Source organism: Somniosus microcephalus, chromosome 4, assembly GCF_052327205.1.
Source record: "Somniosus microcephalus isolate GS21.2 chromosome 4, FLI_Smic_1.0, whole genome shotgun sequence".
NCBI lineage: Eukaryota > Metazoa > Chordata > Chondrichthyes > Squaliformes > Somniosidae > Somniosus > Somniosus microcephalus.
The window spans coordinates 156,044,054-156,069,988 of record NC_140990.1 but is presented as its reverse complement, the minus strand read 5'-3'; the positions used below and the strand labels follow the sequence as shown (position 1 = coordinate 156,069,988).

The 25,935-nt window shown below is 49.1% G+C and overlaps 1 protein-coding gene across 2 annotated transcripts in view; it reads left to right on the top strand.

Annotated features, from left to right (window-relative positions):
- Positions 1–25,159, top strand: part of trpm2 (transient receptor potential cation channel, subfamily M, member 2) — a 337,017-nt gene extending 311,858 nt beyond the window's left edge. The window contains exons 32-34 of one of the 2 annotated variants that reach the window (XM_085985384.1): positions 19,739–19,840; positions 23,637–23,738; positions 24,339–25,159. In XM_085985384.1, coding sequence (XP_085841510.1) covers positions 19,739–19,840; positions 23,637–23,738; positions 24,339–24,518 — 384 coding nt within the window. In that variant the 3' untranslated portion in view covers positions 24,519–25,159. Of the gene's footprint in view, positions 1–19,738; positions 19,841–23,636; positions 23,739–24,338 lie in introns of those variants that run through there. The other variant, XR_015078103.1, reaches the window with a different exon arrangement.
- Positions 25,160–25,935: the final 776 nt, after the last annotated feature.

The following is a 25,935-nucleotide window of genomic DNA, read 5'->3' as shown; positions in this document are numbered from 1 at the left end:
TACAGAGTGACGATGCACCAATGACGGTACAGAGTAACGATGCTCCAATGACAGTACAGAGTAACGATGCACCAATGACGGTACAGAGTGACGATGCACCAATGACGGTACAGAGTAACGATGCACCAATGACGGTACAGAGTAACGATGCACCAATGACGGTACAAAGTGACGATGTACCAGTGACGGTACAGAGTGACGATGCACCAATGACAGTAAAGTGTGACGATGCACCAATGACGGTACAGAGTGACGATGCACCAATGACGGGACAGAGTGACGATGCAACAATGACGGGACAGAGTGACGATGCACCAATGTCGGTACAGAGTGACGATGCACCAATGACGGTACAGAATGACGATGCACCAATGACGGTACAGAGTGACGATGCACCAATGATGGTACAGAGTAAAAGTGCACCAATGACGGTACAGAGTAACAATGCACCAATGACAGTACAGAGTAATAATGCGCCAATGACAGTACAGAGTAACGATGCACCAATGCCATTACAGAGTAATAATGCACCAATGACAGTACAGAGTAATGATGCTCCAATGACGGGACAGAGTAACGATGCTCCAATGATGGTACAGAGTAATGATGCACCAATGATGGTACAGAGTGATGGTGCACCATGACGGTACAGAGTGACGATGCACCAATGACGGTACAGAGTAACGATGCACCAATGACGGTACAGAGTAACGATGCTCCAATGACAGTACAGTGTAACGATACAACAATGACGGTACAGAGTGATGATGCACCAATGACTGTACAGAGTAACGATGCTCCAATGACGGGACAGAGTAACAATGCTCCAATGACGGTACAGAGTGATGATGCACCAATGACAGTACAGTGTAACGATACAACAATGACGGTACAGAGTGACGATGCACCAATGACGGTACAGAGTAACGTTGCTACGATGACGGTACAGAGTAACGATGCACCAATGACGGTACAGAGTAACGATGCTCCAATGACAGTACAGAGTAACGATGCACCAATGACGGTACAGAGTAACGATGCACCAATGACAGTACAGTGTGACGATGCACCAATGACGGTACAGAGTGACGATGCACCAATGACGGGACAGAGTGACGATGCAACAATGACGGGACAGAGTGACGATGCACCAATGTCGGTACAGAGTGACGATGCACCAATGACGGTACAGAATGACGATGCACCAATGACGGTACAGAGTGATGATGCTCCAGTGACTGCATAGAGTGACGATGCACCAATGACGGTAGAGAGTACGATGCACCAATGACGGGACAGAGTGACGATGCACCAACGACGGGACAGAGTAACGATGCACCAATTACGGTACAGGGTGACGATGCACCAATGACGGGACAGAGTGACGATGCACCAATGACAGTACAGTGTGACGATGCACCAATGATGGTACAGAGTGACGATGCACCAATGACAGGACAGAGTGACGTTGCACCAATGACGGGACAGAGTGACGATGCACCAATGTCGGTACAGAGTGACGATGCACCAATGACGGTACAGAGTGACGATGCACCAATGACGGGACAGAGTGACGATGCACCAATGACAGTACAGTGTGACGATGCACCAATGATGGTACAGAGTGACGATGCACCAATGACGGGACAGAGTGACATTGCACCAATGACGGGACAGAGTGACGATGCACCAATGTCGGTACAGAGTGACGATGCACCAATGACGGTACAGAGTGACGATGCACCAATGACGGTACAGAGTGATGATGCTCCAGTGACTGCACAGAGTGACGATGCACCAATGACGGTACAGAGTACGATGCACCAATGACGGGACAGAGTGATGATGCACCAATGACGGTACAGAGTAACGATGCACCAATTACGGTACAGGGTGACGATGCACCAATGACCGTACAGAGTAACGATGCACCAATGGCGGGACAGAGTAACGATGCACCAATGGCGGGACAGAGTAACGATGCACCAATGACGGTACAGAGTAACGATGCAGCAATGACGTTACAGAGTGACAATGCACCAATGACGGTACAGAGTAACGATGCACCAATGACGGGACAGTGTAACGATGCACCAATGACGGTACAGAGTAATGATGCTCCGATGACGGGACAGAGTAACGATGCACCAATGATGGGACAGAGTGACGATGCACCAATGACCGTACCGAGTGATGAGGCACCAGTGACGGTACAGAGTGACGATGCACCAATGGCAGGACAGAGTGACGATGCACCAATGACGGTACAGAGTAACGATGCACCAAGGACGGTACAGAGTGATGACGCACCAATGACCGTACAGAGTAACGATGCACCAATGACGGGACAGAGTAACGATGCACCGATGACGGGACAGAGTAACAATGCACCAATGACGGTACAGAGTAACGATGCACCAATGACGGTACAGAGTGACGATACACCAATGAAAGTACAGAGTGACGATGCACCAATGTCGGTACAGAGCGACGATGCACCAAGGACGGTACAGAGTGATGACGCACCAATGACCGTACAGAGTAACGATGCACCAATGACGGGACAGAGTAACGATGCACCGTGACGATGCATCAATGACAGTACAGGTTGACGACACTCCAATGACGGGACAGAGTGACGATGCACCAATGACGGGACAGAGTGACGATGCACCAATGTCGGTACAGAGTAACAATACACCAATGACAGTACAGAGTATTAATGCACCAATGACAGTACAGAGTAACGATGCACCAATGACAGTACAGAGTAATAATGCACCAATGACAGTACAGAGTAACGATGCACCAATGACGGTACATAGTGACGATGCACCAAGGACCGTACAGAGTAACATTGCTCCGATGATGTTACAGAGTAACGATGCACCAATGACGGTACAGAGTAACGATGCTCCAATAACAGTACAGAGTAACGATGCACCAATGACGGTACAGAGTGACGATGCACCAATGACTGTACACAGTAACGATGCTCCAATGACGAGACAGAGTAACGATGCTCCAATGACGGTACAGAGTAACGATGCACCAATGATGGTACAGAGTGACGATGCACCAATGACGGTACAGAGTAACGATGCTCCAATGACAGTACAGAGTAACGATGCACCAATGACGGTACAGAGTAACGATGCACCAATGACGGTACAGAGTGACGATGCACCAATGACAGTAAAGTGTGACGATGCACCAATGACGGTACAGAGTGACGATGCACCAATGACGGGACAGAGTGACGATGCAACAATGACGGGACAGAGTGACGATGCACCAATGTCGGTACAGAGTGACGATGCACCAATGACGGTACAGAATGACGATGCACCAATGACGGTGCAGAGTGACGATGCACCAATGATGGTACAGAGTAAAAGTGCACCAATGACGGTACAGAGTAACAATGCACCAATGACAGTACAGAGTAATAATGCACCAATGACAGTACAGAGTAACGATGCACCAATGCCATTACAGAGTAATAATGCACCAATGACAGTACAGAGTAATGATGCTCCAATGACGGGACAGAGTAACGATGCTCCAATGATGGTACAGAGTAATGATGCACCAATGATGGTACAGAGTGATGGTGCACCATGACGGTACAGAGTGACGATGCACCAATGACGGTACAGAGTAACGATGCACCAATGACGGTACAGAGTAACGATGCTCCAATGACAGTACAGTGTAACGATACAACAATGACGGTACAGAGTGATGATGCACCAATGACTGTACAGAGTAACGATGCTCCAATGACGGGACAGAGTAACAATGCTCCAATGACGGTACAGAGTAATGATGCACCAATGACGGTACAGAGTGACGATGCACCAATGACGGTACAGAGTAACGTTGCTACGATGACGGTACAGAGTAACGATGCACCAATGACGGTACAGAGTAACGATGCTCCAATGACAGTACAGAGTAACGATGCACCAATGACGGTACAGAGTAACGATGCACCAATGACGGTACAAAGTGACGATGTACCAGTGACAGTACAGAGTGACGATGCACCAATGACAGTACAGTGTGACGATGCACCAATGACGGTACAGAGTGACGATGCACCAATGACGGGACAGAGTGACGATGCAACAATGACGGGACAGAGTGACGATGCACCAATGTCGGTACAGAGTGACGATGCACCAATGACGGTACAGAATGACGATGCACCAATGACGGTACAGAGTGATGATGCTCCAGTGACTGCATAGAGTGACGATGCACCAATGACGGTAGAGAGTACGATGCACCAATGACGGGACAGAGTGACGATGCACCAACGACGGGACAGAGTAACGATGCACCAATTACGGTACAGGGTGACGATGCACCAATGACCGTACAGAGTAACGATGCACCAATGGCGGGACAGATTCACGATGCACCAATGGCGGGACAGGGGTAACGATGCACCAATGACGGGACAGAGTAACGATGCACCAATGACGTTACAGAGTGACGATGCACCAATGACGGGACAGAGTGACGATGCACCAATGACAGTACAGTGTGACGATGCACCAATGATGGTACAGAGTGACGATGCACCAATGACGGGACAGAGTGACGTTGCACCAATGACGGGACAGAGTGACGATGCACCAATGTCGGTACAGAGTGACGATGCACCAATGACGGTACAGAGTGACGATGCACCAATGACGGTACAGAGTGATGATGCTCCAGTGACTGCACAGAGTGACGATGCACCAATGACGGTACAGAGTACGATGCACCAATGACGGGACAGAGTGATGATGCACCAATGACGGTACAGAGTAACGATGCACCAATTACGGTACAGGGTGACGATGCACCAATGACCGTACAGAGTAACGATGCACCAATGGCGGGACAGAGTAACGATGCACCAATGGCGGGACAGAGTAACGATGCACCAATGACGGTACAGAGTAACGATGCAGCAATGACGTTACAGAGTGACAATGCACCAATGACGGTACAGAGTAACGATGCACCAATGACGGGACAGAGTAACGATGCACCAATGACGGGACAGAGTAACGATGCACCAATGACGGTACAGAGTGACGATGCACCAATGACGGTACAGAGTGACGATGCACCAATGACCGTACAGAGTAGCGATGCACCAATGACGGGACAGAGTAACGATGCACCAATGAAGGTACAGTGTAACGATGCACCAATGACGGGACAGAGTAACGATGCACCAATGACGGTACAGTGTAACGATGCACCAATGACGGGACAGAGTAACGATGCACCAATGACGGGACAGAGTAACGATGCACCAATGACGGTACAGAGTGACGATGCACCAATGACGGTACAGAGTGACGATGCACCAATGACGGTACAGAGTGACGATGTACCAATGACGGTAGAGTAACGATGCACCAATGATGGGACAGAGTAACGATGCACCAATGACGGTACAGAGTGACGATGCACCAATGACGGTACAGAGTGACGATGCACCAATGACGGTACAGAGTAACAATGCTCCAATGACAGTACAGAGTAACGATGCACCAATACACCAATGACAACGCACTGTAACAATGCACCATGATGATACAACAACTTGTAATTATATAGCACCTTTAACATAGTAAAATGTCCCAAGGCGCTTCACAGGAGTATTAAAAGACAAAAAAAATATTGACACCGAGCCACATAAGGAGAAATTAGGGCAGATGACCAAAAGCTTGGTCAAAGAAGTAAGTTTAAAGGAGCATCTTAAAGGAGGAAAGAGAGGTAGCGAGGCCGAGAGGTTTAGGGAGGGAATTCCAGAGCTTCAGGCCCAGGGAGCTGGAGGCACGGCCGCTAATGGAGAGGCCATTATAATCAGGGATGCTCAAGAGGCCAGAATTAGAGGAGCGCAGAGATCTCGGAGGGTTGTGGGGCTGGAGGAGGTTATGGAGATAGGAGGGGCGAGGCCATGGAGGGATTTGAAAACAAGGATGAGAATTTTAAAATTGATGCGTTGCTTAACCGGGAGCCAATGTAGGTCAGTGAGATCAGGGATGATGGGTGAACGGGACTTGGTACAAGTTAGGACACGGGCAGCCAAGCTTTAGATGAGCTCCTGTTTATGCAGGGTGGAATGTGGGAGGCCAGCCAGGAGTGCGTTGGAATAATCAAATCTAGAGGTAACAAAGGCATGAATGAGGGTTTCAGCAGCGGATGAGCTGAGGCAGGGGCGGAGTCGAACGATGTTACAGAGTTGAAAGCCGGCAGTCTTGGTGATGAAGCAGATATGTGGTTGGAAGCTCATCTCAGTGTCAAGATTACAAACGGTCGGGTTCAGCCTCAGACAGTTGCTGGGCAGAGGGATGGAGTCTGTGGCTAGGGAATGCAATTTGTGGTGGGGACCAAAGACAATGGCTTCGTTCTTCCCAATATTTAGTTGGAGGAAATTTCTGCTCATCCAGTACTGGATGTCGGAGAAGCAGCGTGACAAATTAGAGACAGTGGAGGGGTCGAGAGAGGTGGTGGTGAGGTAGAGCTTGGTGTTGTCATCATACATGTGAAAACTGATGTCGTGTTTTTGGATGATGTCGGCGAGGGGCAGCATGTAAATGAGAAATAGGAGAGGTAAGGGTGCAGGAGCGGTAAGAGAAGTCATTGCAGGTGATTCTCTGGCTATGACTGGTTGGATAAGAAAGGCTTCACTTGTGTCGTTAAGCAAGCATGGTCAAGAAATGAAGTAAGAGACGGTATCAAGCTAAAAGAAAAGGATTACGCAAATGCAAATAAAAGTGGAAATCCAGCAGACTGGGAAAGATATTAAAGACAAACAAAGGGATACAACAAAAGTAATAAGGTGCAAAATTGGAATATAAACAAAACGTTACAAGGGACATAAATATAAGGAGAAAGCAAGTGGGCCCATTACAGGTGAGACTAATGGGAAATATGGAAATGGCAGACTAGATAAATGAATTCTTTGGATCTGTTTCCACATTGGAGGAATAAGAAAAAAATACCAGTGATACAAGGGAACCTAAAAATAGGTTAACTGAGAAACTTAGTGGATTTAATATGTTAAAAATGGTAACGGAGAAAATAATGACACTTAAGATGGACAAATTTCCAGGATCTGATGGTTTCCACCCCCAGGGAATTAGAAGAGGTGAGGAAATTGCAGATGTGTTCGTCATAATTTTTGAAACCACTCTAGATTCAGGAATTGTGCCCTTAGATTTAAAAATGCAAAATATCACACTACTATTTAAAAAGGGAGAGAGGGCGAAACCAGGTAACTGCAGAGCTGTTAGTTTAACATCAGTTGTGGTGAAATTACGGAATCTATAATCAGAGACAGAGTGACTGCGTACTTGGAACAGAGAACCAGCATGGATTTGTAAAGGGTAGGTCATATCTGCCTAATGTAGTTGATTTTTTGAGGATGTCACTAACATGGTGGATATGGGAGTTGTTGGATCCGTGATTCAGAGGATATGTTGTTATTAAATAATCACACGGATGCTGTACATTAACAATAAACAGGTCTTTACTGGAGGAGGGTAGTCTCAAGACTGGGGGTACAGAGGCATGCGCAAAGCTTATATACCGGTGTGGTCACTGCCGGTACTACAGTATACAGGAGCTGTAAAGGTAGTTCTGACTTAAAGGCACATACACTACAATTCACAGAATCACAGAAACCCCACAGTGCAGATAGAGGCCATTTCGGCCCATCGAGCCTGCACCGACACATATCCCACCCAATCCCCATAACCCCTACACCAACACATATCCCACCCTATCCCCGTAAACCCAAGTATTTAATCCCCCTAACACTAAGGGTCAATTTATCATGGCCAATCAACCTAACCCGCACATCTTTGGACTGTGGGAGGAAACCGGAGCACCCGGAGGAAACCCACGCAAATTCCTCCCCTTTTAGATTAGTAGTACCCCTAATATTCAAATAACAATTAACATTTCAACATGTACATTAAACAACAAAAGTCCATTTATAGATTCAGTCTTTGGGGCGGCTTCCTGACCCTTTCGGGATAGCGCCTTTCCGGAGGTTCTTGTTCTTGGTGCAGAGGCGATTCTGACCCCTTTTCATCGGGTAGTTCATCGGGTTCCACTACTACTGGGTCTGAAGTAGATGACACCGGTATGTCGGGTTCATCCCCAGGTACTCGAGACATGGGGTTGACGCGTTCCTGTGACGCTAAGATCTGATCGACGTGGCGTCTCACAATGTTCTCCCCGACATCCACTGTGTACATTAATGGCCCCTGCCTTGTACATATCGTTCCGGGTTGCCATTTCTCTGTTCGATAGTCACGGGCCAAGACTGGTTGCCCTACATTGAAGCTCCTTGTCGGCTTCTCATTGATGTGCTGGAATTGTTTGTCCTCAACATTTCTTCGCACATTTGGTCTGAGCAAGTCCAGACGAGATCTCAACCTTCGGTTAAAGAACATCATGGCCGGGGTCTGGTTGGTAACTGCATGTGTCGCGTTTCGGTAGGCTAATAAGAAATTGTCCATCTTATGCTGTAGTGGAATTTCATCGTCGCACATGGCCTTTATCGCCTTCTTAAAGGTTTGTACGAACCTCTCAGCCAATCCATTTGTGGCTGGATGATACGGGGCGGATGTGTAATGCCTTACCCCATTCCTTCTCATAAATTTTTGGAACTCGTCGGACACAAACTGTGGTCCATTATCAGAGCAAATCTGCTCTGGCAACCCGTTTCTGGCAAATATGGTCCGTAGGACTGCAATTGTTTTCTCTGTAGTGGTTGAAGACATTTTTATCACCTCAGGCCACTTTGAATGAGCATCCACTGCTATTAAGAACATTGAGTCCATGAATGGACCAGCGAAATCAATATGCACCCGTTGCCATGGAGAGGAGGGCCACTCCCATGGGTGTAGAGGGGCATGTGGTGGTGCACTTTGGACCTTCTGGCATCCTAAGCAGCTCTTAGTTAGGTCTTCGATTTGTTGATCGATTCCCGGCCACCACACATAAGCCCTAGCAAGGCTTTTCATTTTCACTCCCCCCAGATGACCTTCATGTAGCTCATTTAGCACTCTCTCCCTTAACTTGGGTGGAATCACCACTCTGGATCCACACATCACTGTCCCCTGGCATACTGACAGCTGTTCTCTTCTGGATGAGAATGCTGGCAACAGTGAGTCGCCATGTGTTGGCCATCCCCTCACCGTCAATTCATATACCCACGACAGCGTCGGATCATTGCGGGTCTCCTTCTCTGTATCCGCGTTTGTTACTGGCAATCGTTCAATTATTGACGAATAAAATATCTCGATAGGGTCCACTGCTGGTGCTTCCTCCACAGTAGGCAGTGGCAGGCGCGATAGCCCATCAGCGTTCCCATGCTGTTTCGTGCCTTTATATTCTATTTCATATTGATTCGCCCCTAGAAACAGGGACCATCTTTGTAACTGCTGTGCAGTCATCACTGGAACGCCCTTCTTAGGATTAAAGATGGAGACAAGTGGTTGGTGGTCAGTCAGAAAGGGGAACTTCTGCCCATGCAGATAGTGGTTGAATTTTTTTACTCCCCATACTAGGCTGAGGGCCTCCCTCTCAATCTGGGCGTAGTTGCGCTCGGCTGAGGTTAGTGACCGAGACGCAAAGGCTACTGGCCTCTCCAACCCGTCTGGGAATTTGTGCGACAGCACCGCTCCAATACCATAGGGTGATGCACCACATGCCAAACGAATTGGTAGTGCTGGGTTGAAATGGGCCAACACCTCTTTTGATGTGATCAATTCTTTACACTTCTGGAAAGCTCGTCTACGTTCGTCATCCCACTTCCATGGTACCCCTGTTTGCAGTAGGGTGTTCAGTGGGTGTAATACCGTAGACAAATTTGGTAAGATCTTGTGGTAGTAGTTTACCAGCCCGAGGAATGACCTCAGTTGTGACACATCTTCCGGTGCTGGAGCCTTGACTACTGCCTCAATCTTGTCAGGGGACTTAGGTAACCCCTCTTCATCGATGACGTGGCCACAATACGAGATCTGTTTCTGGAAAAACTCGCACTTGTGGCGATTAGCTCGTAGCCCATACTCCTTTAATCTGGAGCACCTTCTCCAAGTTGGCGAGGTGATCACCGTCATTTTCGCCCGTGACCAAGATGTCGTCCAAATAACACTGGGTCACTGGAATCCCTTGCAGGACTTGATCCATTGCCCTTTGCCAAATAGCCGGAGCTGATGCTACTCCAAACACCAGCCGGTTGTATTGATAGAGACCTTTATGAGTGTTGATCGTAAGGTAATATTTCGAAGCTTCTTCTACCTCCATTTGCAAGTACGCCTGGGCTAGATCAATTTTGGTGAAGTGTTTACCTCCAGATAGCGAGGCGAAAATATCCTCAATTCGTGGAAGCGGATATTGTACCGTGTGAAGGACTGGGTTCACTGTCGCCTTAAAATCCCCACAGATGCGGACCTTCTTTGGTTCCCCAGGCGTATTACTCAACGACCTCTTCATTACAGGAATGATGGGTGTAGCCCACTCACTCCAGCCCACTTTGGACAGTACTCTTGAACGTTCCAACCCTTCCAGCTCTGCTTCAACCGCTGGTCTGATCGCATAAGGCACTGGTCTGGCCTTCAGAAACTTTGGGCTTGCATTTTCCTCTATTTTAATTGTTGCTGTTATTCCTTTTAGTGTTCCTAGTCCCTCCTGGAACACTTCTTTTGCGTCAGTTAGCATTTTTGACAGTCGTCCAGGTGTGACGTCGTCATCCTTTTTGGCCTCAACCTTCAGTGCCTGTATGGAATACCAATCTAATTGTATCTTCCGGATCCATTCATGTCCTAGCAGTGGTGGTCCTCCATCTGGCAATACATATATATCCATTTTAGGTATTTCCTGGCCTTTATATGTCACTTTTGTAGTGTATGTGCCTTTAAGTCAGAACTACTTTTACAGCTCCTGTATACTGTAGTACCGGCAGTGAGCACACCGGTATATAAGCTTTGCGCATGCCTCTGTACCCCCTGTCCTGAGACTACCCTCCTCCAGTAAAGACCTGTTTTATTGTTGATGTAAAGCATCCGTGTGATTATTTAATAACAACATATCCTCTGAATCACGGATCCAACAACTTTCACCCTTATTTTTCCTTTGGGGTAGACTTTTTGCCCCATATACGTCTTCAAGACAATCTCTGTAGCTTTCAAGGGTATGTGTGAAAATAGCCGCTTGTAGTCTCTTTGATTTATGACTGTTAGAGCTGACCCTGTGTCCAATTCCATTTTCACTTATCTTGAGTGTAACCCAGATAGTCTGGTGATCCTCCATTTTGGTTACCTTATATAGTTTCAGACAACCCAGCTCCTTGCTTCCGGAGTCTGTGTCACTTTTCTGTTCGTCTGAACCACTGTCCATCACCTGGTGTACCTTTTTGTACTTCTCCTGTGGAGATTTCTTACTGTTGGTTTTCTTCCCAGACCTGCAGACTCTTGCTATGTGTCCTGCTTTCCCACACTGTCTGCACACTTGGTCCTTGAACCAACAATCTTTCTGGTCATGTGTTGTTCTGCCGCAGCAATAGCACTTCCCTGTTCCATAGAACATTTCATTGGTGCCATATTCTTGCGGTCTCCGTTGTATCTCTGCAGCGCCCCTTGCGGCTGCTTCATGTGATACTGCCATACTGAAAGCTTTGTCCAGCGTAAGATCCTTTTCCGACAGAAGCCGTTTCTGGGTTCCTTCACTCTGTAGCCCACACACAAACTTGTCCCTTAACGTATCTGCTAGTCCCGCTCCAAACTGGCAGTGTTTCGATAGCTTGCGCAGTTCCGTTCGGTACTCAGCATTGCTTTCGTCTTTGTGTTGGTTCCTTTTATGGAACTTAAATCGTTCTGCTATCAGCAGCGGTGTGGGGTTTAAGTGGTCCTGTAGGATTTCTACTATGTTTTCAAAATTCTTGTTTACCGGCTTCTCTGGGGTTATTAGATTTCGCAGTAACCCATAAGTTTTTGCACCCATGGAATTTAACAGAACCAGTGCTTTATTAGCATCTGGCACTTCATTCGCCCTGCAGTACACCTCAATACGTTCCACATATGTCGCCCAATCTTCGACTTCATTGTCGAACGTAGAGATACTGCCACTCTTCGGCATCCTTGGGTGTGAGTTAACTGTCAAAAATGGCGCCTCCCGCGCTTTCCTTCCTTCCCGCGCTCGCCCTTCTTCTCCGCTGCGGCTTCTAAAAATGGCATCTCCCGCACTCCTCCTTCTTCTCCGCGGCTCAATGGCGTCTCCCGCGCTCCCCTTTCTTCGCCCCGCGGACCCTGTTCAGCCCGTGAGCGCTGGCTGTGCTCTGCGCGTTCTTCTTTTGATATTTTTCGACGCCGCTCAGTCTAGAACCTGGCTGTTTCTTTACCCTCTCTCTCTCTGGTTTGTTTTCTTTTTCTCGATGCCGCTCGGTGTTCAACCCCCGGCTGCGCCCTGCGCTCTTCACCCTCTGTCTTACCCCGTCGACGCTGCTCGGCTTTCTCTCCGCCGTCGGTCGGCTCCAGCCGCCGCTGCTCGGGAAGGGTCTGTGCTGGACCTGTCGTCGTTCTCTTGCTGCTCGTCGTGGCTGGGGAACCAAGCCCGGCTCGCCACAGCCTCCCCTGCGAAGGTCAATCTCTGCCTGACGGCTGGGCGGTTGCTTGTGGTCTACGCCCGTGTTCCTGGCCTCGACTATTTTTTTTTTATGTTGCAGGTAGATTCGAATCGACACTCGTCGCCACTGTTGGATCCGTGATTCAGAGGATATGCTGTTATTAAATAATCACACGGATGCTGTACATTAACAATAAACAGGTCTTTACTGGAGGAGGGTAGTCTCAAGACTGGGGGTACAGAGGCATGCGCAAAGCTTATATACCGGTGTGGTCACTGCCGGTACTATACAGTATACAGGAGCTGTAAAAGTAGTTCTGACTTAAAGGCAGTGTCTGTAGATATTGTCTATATTGACTTCCAGGAGGCTGTACACTGCAACAGGAGCCCAGGGAGGAGGGGCTGGAGGAGGAGCCCAGAGAGGAGGGGCTGGTGCCCTGATGGGAGGGGTTGGAGGAGGAGCCCAGAGAGGAGGGGCTGGAGGAGGAGCCCAGAGAGGAGAGGCTAGAACCCAAAGAGGAGGGGCTGGAGCCCAGAGTGGAAGGGCTGGAGGAGGAGCCCAGAGAGGAGGGGCTAGAACCCAAAGAGGAGGGGTTGGAGCCCAGAGCGGAAGGGCTGGAGGAGGAGCCCAGAGAGGAGGGGCTAGAACCCAAAGAGGAGGGGTTGGAGCCCAGAGAGGAAGGGCTGGAGGAGGAGCCTAGAGAGGAGGGGCTAGAACCCAAAGAGGAGGGGTTGGAGCCCAGAGAGGAAGGGCTGGAGGAGGAGCCCAGAGAGGAGGGGCTAGAACCCAAAGAGGAGGGGTTGGAGCCCAGAGAGGAAGGGCTGGAGGAGGAGCCAAGAGAGGAGAGGCTGGAGCCCAGAGAGGAGGGGCTGGAGCCCTGATGGGAGGGTTGGAGGAGGAACCCAGAGGGGAGGAGCTGGAGCACAGAGGGGCAGGGCTGGAGAAGCTTCTATTGCAAATCTTATCAGAACCATGACATGCTCCTCTCCGACCCTATTTTGCCACTGCTATTTCCAACGGCTAAGAAGGATGCAATAGTATAATTAAAGAGAGAATTTAGGCAGGATTGTCTGCAATTTACCACCTCATTTTTGGGAGCTATTCAGGTAGAGCAGAGATTCTCTTAAAATCCTCATCCTTGTTTTCCAGTCCCCCCATGGCCTCGCCCCTCCCTATTTCTGTAGCCTCCCCCAACCCTACAAGCCTTCAAGATCTCTGCACTTCTCCAGTTCTGGCCTCTTGTGCATCCTCGATTTAAATCGCCCCACCAATGGTGGCCGTGCCTTCACCTGCCTGGGCCCTAAGCTCTGGAGTTCCCTCCCTAAACTTCTCCGCCTCTTTCTCCTCCTTAAAGATGTCCCTCAAAACCTACCCTTTGATCAAGATTTTGGTCATCTGTCCTGATATCTGCTTCTGTGGCTCAGTGTCAAACTTTTATTAATAATGCTCTTGTGAAGCGCCTTGGGACGTTTTGCTACATTAAAGGTGCTATGTAAATGCAAGTTGTTGGTGTTGCCATGTGTCCACCCATTCCACCAGGCTGTCTATGCCCTCTTGAAGTTTATTACTATCTTCCTCGCAGCAGTCCCATTCACTCATCACACCTGTGCTCGCTGACCTACATTGGCTCCTGTTTAAGCAACGCCTCAATTTTAAAATACTCATCCTTGTTTTCAAATCCCTCCATGGCCTCGACCCTCCCTTTCTCTGTAACCACCTCCAACCCTCCGAGATATCTACGCTCCTCCAATTCTGGCCTCTTGTGCATGTCCGATTCTAAACCCAGGACTGACAGTGCAAGGGCAGCAGCCAATGTGAGAAGGGTAGAAGACGGAGGTCAATCAGGAGCCATGTTGGTCCCATTCGATTGGGGCAGCTCTCTGGCAGGGCGGAGCTTCAGCAGCAGCGGGAGCCAAAACATTTGTCCCCTCTGTGAGCACAGGCCACAGCAGCAATAACATTTGTTTCACCACCTGCTCACCGTCTGATAAACACTGGATCCCAGACAGCCCCAGGGTCCAATGTTCAAACAGGGCAAATGGAGGCTCCACCCCCCTCATTTAAATATCATTTGTCATCTGCCCATCCCGATACGGGCAGGTGAATTTAAAACTGCTGGGCCCGTCCACTGGGAAATGGGGATGTTTCCACCCAAGACACCAAAGGTTGAATGGGGGGAATGGGATGGTGCATTTGGGCAGACAATTGGCCTTGGATATTATTCAGGATATACATTTGAAGTAATAACGGACGTCTCATCTCTTATTACTGCTGTTGTTTGCCCACAGACTAACATGGGTGGAGTCCAATTATCAGTGGGGGTGGGGGGAGGGGAGGGAGCTCATTATCTTAACTCACACTTAGTCCCGTTCACCCATCACTCCTGTGCTCACTGACCAACATTGGCTCCCCATCTGGCAACGCCTCGATTTTAAAATTCTTATCCTCGTTTTCAAATCTCTCCATGGCCTCGCCCCTCCCTATTTCTGTAACATCCTCCAGTCCTACAACCCGCCGAGATCCCTGAGCTCCTCCAATTCTAACATCTTACACACCCTTCACTCCCTTCGCCCCTCCATTGGTAGCAGTGTCTTCAGCTGTCTAGGGGTTAAGCTCTGGGATTCCCTCCCTGAATCCTTCCACTCCTTTAAGATCCTCTTTAAAACCCACCGCTTTCTTACTGTTGTAACATAGCAAATGCGGCAGCCAATTTGTACACAGCAAGCTCCCACAAACAGCAATGAGATAAGATGTTGGTTGAGGGATAAATATTGGCCAGGCTACCAGGGAGAACTCCTCTGCTACTTTTCGAATAGTGCTGTGGGATCTTTTACATCAACCTGAGAGGTTTAATGTCTCTTCCGAAAAACACCACCTCCGACAGAGCGAAACTCTTTCAGTACAGCACTGGAGTGTCAGATTGGATTATGTGCTGAAGTCTCAAGTGAGGCTTGACCCCACAACCTTCTGACAAGACTGCTTCCACCGCATACACCCTTCGTATTAACATTTTAAATACACTGCCAGAACTGAGTCTTTAACTTAACTTATCTTGATCGAAGATTCCTAAGCCAGTGGTGTGGAAAAATCATCTCGGACCAGCCATGTCAGGCTTCGATAAACTTGCAATCTATTTTAGAAATGGGCTACCACTGCGCTTAAAAGATATACAAGCCTAATGAGACTAAACAGTCTACTTCTGTTCATTGATCTCTGTCAGGCAGTCTAGAGAGAGTTACCATTGCCAACTCGTGATCAGTGACTAGTGACCACTATAGAAAGTGTCCGTGTCTGAGTGAGAGATAGAGAGTGAGATATATAGCGGCACAACAGAGATCTAGAGAGCAAGAGAAAGAGAGACAGGGAGAGAGCAAGAGAAAGAGAAGAGAGAGCGAGTGCTAGAGATAGAGAGAAAGGGAGCCAGACCAAGATAGACAGAGAATGAGATAGAGAGAGTGTTGTGTATGTAACCTGTTCCACCTTAAGAGAGCTTAAGCCTGTTCCACCTTAAGAGATGTACTACTTTCTCAGGCTGCTGTAGACGTAATACCGGGGGTGAACACACCGGTATATAAGCACTGTGCAGTAATCTTGTATTCAGTGTAGTCCCTACCTCCAACCAGTAAAGACCTGTTTTATTGTTACTGATTAAGTCTGAGTATTAATTACTTGAACAACTCACAGACTTAACACTGGCGACGAGTCAGATTCTTACCCTGCGGCAGTTATTCCACGGCGGCTTCGTCCACAGACAGGACGTTGAAGAGAGGTTTCAAATCTCACCACCCCACTGGAAGCGACAGGCATTAGGACCCTGAAGCCTCCATCAGCGACTGAAAACTGGAGGACAGAAGACATCCTGCAGCTTCTTTTTCAACCTCGGTGGTGGGTAAGCCGAGCAGCGTTGGCTGCAAAGACAGGGCTGGGGAAGTTGGAGGAGATAAGGGCCGCACTCGGACTGAAAGGCGCGGCGGCTGCAGAAGCTCAAGGTGCGAGAGCCGCGGTGCACAGCGCGGGCTATCGATCGCACAGAAGATAAGGGCCGAGAGCCGCTTCGGTCGGGAGCCACTTCGCGATCCAGCGATCGCATCCGCTGATAAGGGCCGCACTCAGGCGATCGCGGCGAAGATAAGGGCCGCACTCGGGGGCTGAAGGGAGACGGCGTCGGGGGACGGGTGAAGACCGCCAAGCGCGGGAAAACCGCCATTTTGTGGGCGGAGGACGACGGCAAGAGCGGGAAGCCGCCACCTTTGATAACAAGTAAAGAAAATAAAATCTGAGAAATTGCAAATCTACAATGCCTAAACACGGGAATATTAGCACCTTTGATAGTGACCTTGAAGATTGGGCCATATATGTTGAAAGAGTAAAAAATTATTGTAAGGCCAATAAAATTCGTGACCAAGATAAAGCTCTAACATTATTAAATTTAATGGGTGCGAAGACATACGGGCAATTGAAACACCTGTTATCACCAGATGAACCGGCGGATAAGACGTTCGATGAGATTGTTACTGTCCTGAAAGATCATCTAAACTCCACGCCGCTGATGCTAGCGGAACGATTTAAATTTTACGGCAGTAATGCAGCTACGGTCACCGGAGCTCAGTGCACACAAATTGGGTGTGAGTTCTGGCAAATGTTATCGTTGTGGAAAGACAACGCATGATCAGAACCAGTGTTGGTTTAAAAACCAAGAATGTAGAACTTGTGGTAGGCTTGGACACATAGCTAGAGTATGCAGGTCAGGGAAGAAGACCAGCAACAAGAAGTCACCGCAAGGAAAATACGCAAAAGTACACAAGGTGGCCGAACAGGAGTCCGATTCAGACGCTAGCAGTAATGAACTGGCTGGCTTAAGCAGTATTGAACTGGCTAGCTTAAGGGTACTCAACGTTGGTAAGGGTGCAGACCTCCAGACAATTTGGGTTACTCTTCAGATAGAAGGAGTCCAAGTAAAAATGGAATTGGACACTGGATCGGCATTGTCGGTCATGAATAAGAAAGATTACAGAAGGCTATTCCAACATATTCCCCTACAGGATACGGAGATTATATTGACAACCTACACGGGGCAGAGAGTGTACCCCATCGGGACAATAAAGGTTGCAGTGGCCAACAAGGGCGAAGGAAGTCAAATAATGGACTTATATGTGCTACCGGAAGGAGGTCCACCACTACTAGGCCAGGAGTGGTTTAGAAACATAAATATGGACTGGCATTCGCTAAAAGCCATAAAGAGTGAGAACTCGGTGCAGATAATCAGCCCAGACTCTAGAACTGATGATGGTAAGACTAACCCGTGTGCAAAAGACAAAGTTTCAGCACAGAATTCCACTGAGATAGAGAATTCTGAGTCTGTCCAGTCTACTGACATGCACATTTCTGAGGGACACCGGGCTCGAACTCAACTCCATTTCAAACTGCAACAGCAATTAGAACAAATGATTCGCCGTTTTGAGCAAGAGATGAATGCGACGAAAGAGTTCTTTGATATAGAGTGGGAACATCTGGAAAGACAACAGAAGCAGCTGCTGGAGCAAATGGAGCAGGAGCACACAAAACGTCTGATGTCAGAGGAGTTAACGGTCAGCCAACTCCTGCATATGCTGAAGGACAGGACTCTGAAATGGGAAAAACTTGAACACGAACTTCAATATTCAAACGAAAGGGGTTCGGAGCTCTCAAAGGTTATTGGAAGAGCTGAGGTGGCAACACAGACTGAGATGACTGCAACAGAGCAGCCCTTGGATGCCAAAAGTACGCTGACTCACGTCAACGTAGAACAACAGACCGCTGAAACAGCTGCTCCGGTAGAGAGATTGAATAGTCCGATCAATCAATCTCCAAAAGAAGTTGAAGTAGCAAAATCACAAATGAGGTCACTAGTAAACGACTTGCTGAAAGCCCAGAAAAAGCTGGATGCAGAGGTACACATGAAGAAGTCTCTTCAGGAAAGATGTCTGGATTTGGAACAAGAGCTGGCTAACGTCCAGCTGGGTATGGAGGAAATAGACGACCCTCTCACTGGTCTAGCTCAGGACGACACCGAATATTACCATGACCTGGTGGACGACACCGAATATTACGATGTCCTGTCCTGCCCAGCTTGTAACTTCGACTCCCAAAGTGCAGAAATCATGGAGGAGCACCAAAAGTCTACGGAACATCGGGAGAAGCTGGCTATACGACGGAAACAGGAGAAGAGAAGGAGGAACTGCGCATGCAGCTGGCAGCTGTGGCAGCTGACAATGGAGCCCAGAGAGTCTCCAAGAAGCAGAAAAGGAAAAGTAAAAACAGAAGATGACCCATCTGAACCATTATCACCTCTACCAGATCACACACGTGGTCCCTCCGAACGGAGCCAAATCAGTTCGGAAGTTCAAGCTGTTAAATCCATGAAAGGACTATTGAATGAGTAACGTGAACCGACTACACCACAGAGATTGAATCTGTGAACTGTTTTCCGCAGAGACTGAATCTGTGATATGTTACGTTAAACATGAAGTTATATATGTATATATGTTATTACGTTATGTTAAATGGGGGGATGACTATAAAGCTAAGAAGGGAGGAGTGTTGTGTATGTAACCTGTTCCACCTTAAGAGAGCTTAAGCCTGTTCCACCTTAAGAGATGTACTACTTTCTCAGGCTGCTGTAGACGTAATACCGGGGGTGAACACACCGGTATATAAGCACTGTGCAGTAATCTTGTATTCAGTGTAGTCCCTACCTCCAACCAGTAAAGACCTGTTTTATTGTTACTGATTAAGTCTGAGTATTAATTACTTGAACAACTCACAGACTTAACAGAGAGCACAACAGAGATAGAAAGAGAGAGGGAGAGACAGAGCGCCAAACAGAGACATTGAGAGAGAGATATTGCTCTGCGGTCGAATAACTTGGTGATACTGACTTTCTAGACTCACAGAGGGGCAATGGCCTTTTAGATGAGTTTCTGGAGAGCTCCTGCTGACCATGCAATCCGTATCCCAGCAAAAGTCAAAACCTTCAGGAGGGATGGGAGAAAACTGATGGAAATATATCCAGTAAAAAAAAAAGTCTCTATTGTTTATTTTTTCCCTCAGGGAGTCCTGGACCCTGGAGAGACGTTCCCAAAGAATCTGAAGCTCATTTTAAATCTAAAGATACTGGACATGTTTCAGAAGCTCCTGAAGGATGCCCCCAAGGTTGGAGCTAAATTTTGTGCTAATGAGTTTGAAGAGTCATGTCACACTGGTTGCATTCACGCTGCCAGTGTCGGGTCGGTATGGTATGATCTCACCTTCCTGTATGATCGCAGCCTGAATCCAGAGTCAGGGCCTACGCTCACTCTACATTGGAATCAGTTCAAACTTCACACGCCATATCCATTCCATGTTTAGCATTGCTGTGACTTCACAGCGATGCTGAATTCGTGCGGTGTGAACCTGCTGATTGTGTCACATATTTAGAAAAGTGGATGAAAAGTCTTTCCCCACAAAGGGAATGACAGCCTCTAACATCAAATAGCACCATCTTAGCTGACTGCTTGCTGAAAGAATAAATCAATTTGTCTGGGTGACTTCACAACTGCCTTGTCTGTGCTGCTGCCTTGTCTGCACTTTGTCTGCCCACATGTCTCGTCTCTCGTGATCGCCCAACTTATCAGAGTCCTCCGTGCCTGCATCTTCTCTGTATCTCCCTGTGTCTTTCAATCTACACCTCCTGTGTCTCCATCTCCCATGTCTGTATCGCCCTGTGTCTCCCAATCTACACCTCCTGTGTCTCCATCGTCCATGTCTGGATCGCCCTGTGTCTCCCAATCTACACCTCCTGTGTCTCCATCGTCCATGTCTGGATCTCCCTGTGTCTTTCAATCTACACCTCCTGTGTCTCCATCTCCCATGTCTGGATCTCCCTGTGTCTCCCAATCTACACCTCCTGTGTCTCCATTGCCCATGTCTGGATCTCCCTGTGTCTTCTAGTCTACATCTCCTGTGTCTCCATCTCCCATGTTCAGCACGGACTCGATGGGCTGAATGGCCTCCTTCTGTGCCGTTATGACTCTATGTCTGTATCTCCCTGTGTCTTCTAGTCTACATCTCCTGTGTCTCCATCTCCCATGTTCGGCACGGACTCGATGGGCTGAATGGCCTCCTTCTGTGCCGTTATGACTCTATGGCCTAGAAATTCAGTTAGGGGCGCCCAGCTCGCCTGGGCGCCGGAATTACCGCTGCGCGCGGAGCCACTTGCGCCAGCGGGAAATTCAGTTTCAGCGCCCCAAGTTGAAGCCGGCCGCTAAACAAGGGTTTCGGCGCCCCGCTTGGGGCGCTGAAACTGAATATCGGCGTGTAAAGTGCCGCAGCGCCACCCGCTGTGGCACGGCAGCCTGCGGTACTGCAGGCCTTCCTCTAATTCTTAAGGGGGAGGTGCCTGCAACAGCGCGATCCCCGCTCGCGAGTGCCGGCAAATGAGCCCGGCACCAAGGAGAAGTGCCGGGCTCTCTGGAAACAGCCGGCAATGCCGCGGGGGGGGGGGTGTAGGAGGCCGGGGAAGGAGGTGCGGGCAGGCGGCCGCCGAAAAAGCAGCCGGCCGCACCTCCACCTTAAATCGCCCCACTACCGGCACAGGTAGGCCCCGTGTACCGGTCGCTGTTTGCGGCCGGCGCGGGGGAGGCGGCAGCAACCAAATATGGCCAGCGGGGTGATAGCGGGGCGCTGCGCACACCGATGATGTCATCGGTGGCGGCGCAGCGCTAATGGCTAACGCCGCCATTAGCGCCCCGCTAAATATCGCGGTAGGTTTGCACAGTGGTGCAAAAGCCCTCTTTGGGCGCAAACTGGTGGCGCAGGCCACTGAATTTCTAGGCCTATGTCTGTATCTCCCTGTGTCTTCTAGTCTACATCTCCTGTGTCTCCATCTCCCATGTCTTTATCACCCTGTGTCTCCCAATCTACACCTCCTGTGTCTCCATCTCCCATGTCTTTATCACCCTGTGTCTCCCAATCTACACCTCCTGTGTCTCCATCTCCCATGTCTTTATCACACTGTGTCTCCCAATCTACACCTCCTGTGTCTCCATCGTCCATGTCTGGATCACCCTGTGTCTCCCAATCTACACCTCCTGTGTCTCCATCGTCCATGTCTGGATCACCCTGTGTCTCCCAATCTACACCTCCTGTGTCTCCATCTCCCATGTCTTTATCACACTGTGTCTCCCAATCTACACCTCCTGTGTCTCCATCGTCCATGTCTGGATCACCCTGTGTCTCCCAATCTACACCTCCTGTGTCTCCATCTCCCATGTCTTTATCACCCTGTGTCTCCCAATCTACACCTCCTGTGTCTCCATCTCCCATGTCTGGATCGCCCTGTGTCTCCCAATCTACACCTCCTGTGTCTCCATCGTCCATGTCTGGATCACCCTGTGTCTCCCAATCTACACCTCCTGTGTCTCCATCGTCCATGTCTTTATCACACTGTGTCTCCCAATCTACACCTCCTGTGTCTCCATCGTCCATGTCTGGATCACCCTGTGTCTCCCAATCTACACCTCCTGTGTCTCCATCTCCCATGTCTGGATCGCCCTGTGTCTCCCAATCTACACCTCCTGTGTCTCCATCTCCCATGTCTGGATCACACTGTGTCTCCCAATCTACACCTCCTGTGTCTCCATCTCCCATGTCTTTATCACACTGTGTCTCCCAATCTACACCTCCTGTGTCTCCATCGTCCATGTCTGGACCTCCCTCTGTCTCCCAATCTACACCTCCTGTGTCTCCATCGTCCATGTCTTTATCACCCTGTGTCTCCCAATCTACACCTCCTGTGTCTCCATCGTCCATGTCTGGACCTCCCTCTGTCTCCCAATCTACACCTCCTGTGTCTCCATCGTCCATGTCTTTATCACACTGTGTCTCCCAATCTACACCTCCTGTGTCTCCATCTCCCATGTCTGGATCACCCTGTGTCTCCCAATCTACACCTCCTGTGTCTCCATCTCCCATGTCTGGATCTCCCTGTGTCTCCCAATCTACACCTCCTGTGTCTCCATCGTCCATGTCTGGATCGCCCTGTGTCTCCCAATCTACACCTCCTGTGTCTCCATCGTCCATGTCTGGATCGCCCTGTGTCTTTCAATCTACACCTCCTGTGTCTCCATCGTCCATGTCTGGATCGCCCTGTGTCTCCCAATCTACACCTCCTGTGTCTCCATCGTCCATGTCTTTATCACCCTGTGTCTCCCAATCTACACCTCCTGTGTCTCCATCGTCCATGTCTGGATCTCCCTGTGTCTCCCAATCTACACCTCCTGTGTCTCCATCGTCCATGTCTGGATCACCCTGTGTCTCCCAATCTACACCTCCTGTGTCTCCATCGTCCATGTCTTTATCACCCTGTGTCTCCCAATCTACACCTCCTGTGTCTCCATCTCCCATGTCTTTATCACCCTGTGTCTCCCAATCTACACCTCCTGTGTCTCCATTGCCCATGTCTGGATCACCCTGTGTCTCCCAATATGCACCTCCTGTGTCTCCATCGTCCATGTCTGGATCTCCCTGTGTCTCCCAATCTACACCTCCTGTGTCTCCATCGTCCATGTCTGGATCTCCCTGTGTCTTCTAGTCTACACCTCCTGTGTCTCCATCGTCCATGTCTGGATCACCCTGTGTCTCCCAATCTACACCTCCTGTGTCTCCATCTCCCATGTCTTTATCACCCTGTGTCTCCCAATCTACACCTCCTGTGTCTCCATCGTCCATGTCTGGATCTCCCTGTGTCTTCTAGTCTACACCTCCTGTGTCTCCATCTCCCATCTCTTCTCTCTGTGCCCCCTGGCTGATGTCACTGCCTCTTTTCATTGTGTCCTTGCAGGCACCTTGTCTGCGTGTGTCAGTGTTTAATGCTGGTCGCAGATCAGGGAGAAACATTGAATCTCAACCTGAGTTGAGCTGAACTGTTGGTGTATGTGTATTTCAGTTATTTGGTGTGTGTGTGTTTCAGGTTTACAGCGGATATGTGGATGACGCAAGGAACACAGATAATGCATGGATCGAAACTCTGGCCCTCAACTTCCACCTGAATGATGAAAATCCACTCATAAATGTGTGTTTTTTTATACTGCAAAAATTTCTTTCTTTAAATTGTTGTTTATCTCATTTCTATTGTTTGAGAGCCACATTGTAGGTACCAGGAGTCATTTCTTGTGGCCAGTCGGCTCCACTCTGGGACCTGTTACATTAACTGATGATCTTTAAAGATGTTTATTGTGGTACTGAGCTACACAGAGCAGAAAGATCACAGAATCCATCGCCAGTCTGCACTGAGCTCGTTAATCTGAGCCAGGGCAGCAGTAGGGCAGATACTATTGGCCTCAGTGCCTTTCATGGGGGAGGAGGAGGAACCAATTAGCCAAAGTTTCTGCTCTTGGCCACTGTCCAGTAGCTCCTACTGGATGTGTGCAGGTGTGGGGCACGGAAAGGATTGGGCTCAGCTGTGATGCCTCAACAGTGGAATAGCCTACCAAGAGTCAACGCCTGGATTCACACATGAACATGGCTGGTTGGGTGGGCTACTGGCCCCAGCCTGAGTCAGTGCCATCAGGAGTGGAGGGGAGAGCAATTAAAACTGGCCGTCATGACTGTAAGGTAAACCTCCAGAGATTTGAAACTAATCTTTCTGCCTGTGTTTCCTTTCCTTCTAAAGACAATCACAGGTAGAGGCGGATCTGGGGCGAGTAGACAGATGAAGATTCCTTTGATGGTGGAGGGCACAGTGCAGCAGATCTCAGTGCAGTGGCAGGTTGTTGAGCAGGGTGTGCCGGTGTGTGTGCGGTACAAGGACTACCTGCAGAAAGTGGCTGAGAACCAGGGGACCTATTTCTGAGTCCGTGCACTTCAGGGGAAGACCAGTATCGAAGGAAGAGCCAATGCCAACCAGCCCGGAACGCCTGAGCACAAGGGAGATGGACACAACTCACCCAATGAAGCACCAACAAGATATTGCGTCTACAGTATGGAGATATGGAGAGAGGGTGATATGGAGATATGGAAAAGAATCTCAAAGTTGTGCATCCAATACCTACTGCTGCACTGATGGACTCACAGAAATTCACAGCAGAGAAGGAGGCCTCCTGCTCCCTCTCATCCTCGCCCTCCTCTTCCTCATACTTTCCCAACTTCAGGACTGGGTGCTTGGGCTTTGCCGAATCTGTGGGAAGAAGAGGGCGCGTGTTTATCAGTCTTAATTGCCGATTACGCTGAGCCAGGAGATTCCGGGCCATTGCCATTTTCTGATCACATTTGCCAACCTATTCCCAATGGTAATAAAGGGGCATCCGATGTAATGGGACCTCTTGTAAACTGCAACCGTGAACTTGTTTTCCATGCTCCAATCCTGATTACCCAGTGTAATGAGAACAGCACAGCGTAACTATTAACCCCTGCGCTCCTGCATCTTTACTGGTATTAAAGGGAGATGTAATCTATTGAAATGTGGCAGAATAAAGAGAGATCTCTGTACACTGATTAGTGTGGTATCCTTATTATGCTTTAAAACTCTTGAAGAGCCAATAAGCAGACTTCTTGCTGTTGTGATTGACGATGATAGGCTTGTGGGTCCTATCAGCTGCTGCGTGTTGATCAGTAACAGATACCAGGAATGTCTTGCTTCCTCGGGCCTCTCAATGGTGAGACAGAGATAACAATAGGACAAATGATCCACTCCTAGCTCAAATACCTCGCTCTGGCCAGTGATCCACTCCCAGCTCCAATACCTTGCTCTGGCCAGTGATCCACTCCCAGCTCCAATACCTCACTCTGGCCAGTGATCCACTCCCAGCTCCAATACCTCACTCTGGCCAGTGATCAACTCCCAGCATCAATTCCTCGCTCTGGCCAGTGATTCACTCCCAGCACCAATATCTCGCTCCGGCCAGTGATCCACTCCCAGCACTGATACCTCGCTGTGGCCAGTGATCCAGTCCCAACACCAATACCTCGCTGTAGCCAGTGATCCACTCCCAGCAACCGATAACTAGCTCTGCCCAGTGATCCACTCCCAGCACCAATAACTCGCTCTGGCCATTTATCCACTCCAGCAGTAATACCTCTCTCTGGCCAGTGATCCACTCCCAGCACCAATACCTCGCACTGGCCAGTGATCCACTCCCAGCACCAATGCCTCATTCTGGCCAATCATCCACTCCCAGCTCCAATGCATCGCTCCTGCCAGTGATCCACACCCAACACTGATACCTCACTCTGGCCAGTGAACCACTTCCAGCTCTAATACCTCGGTCTGG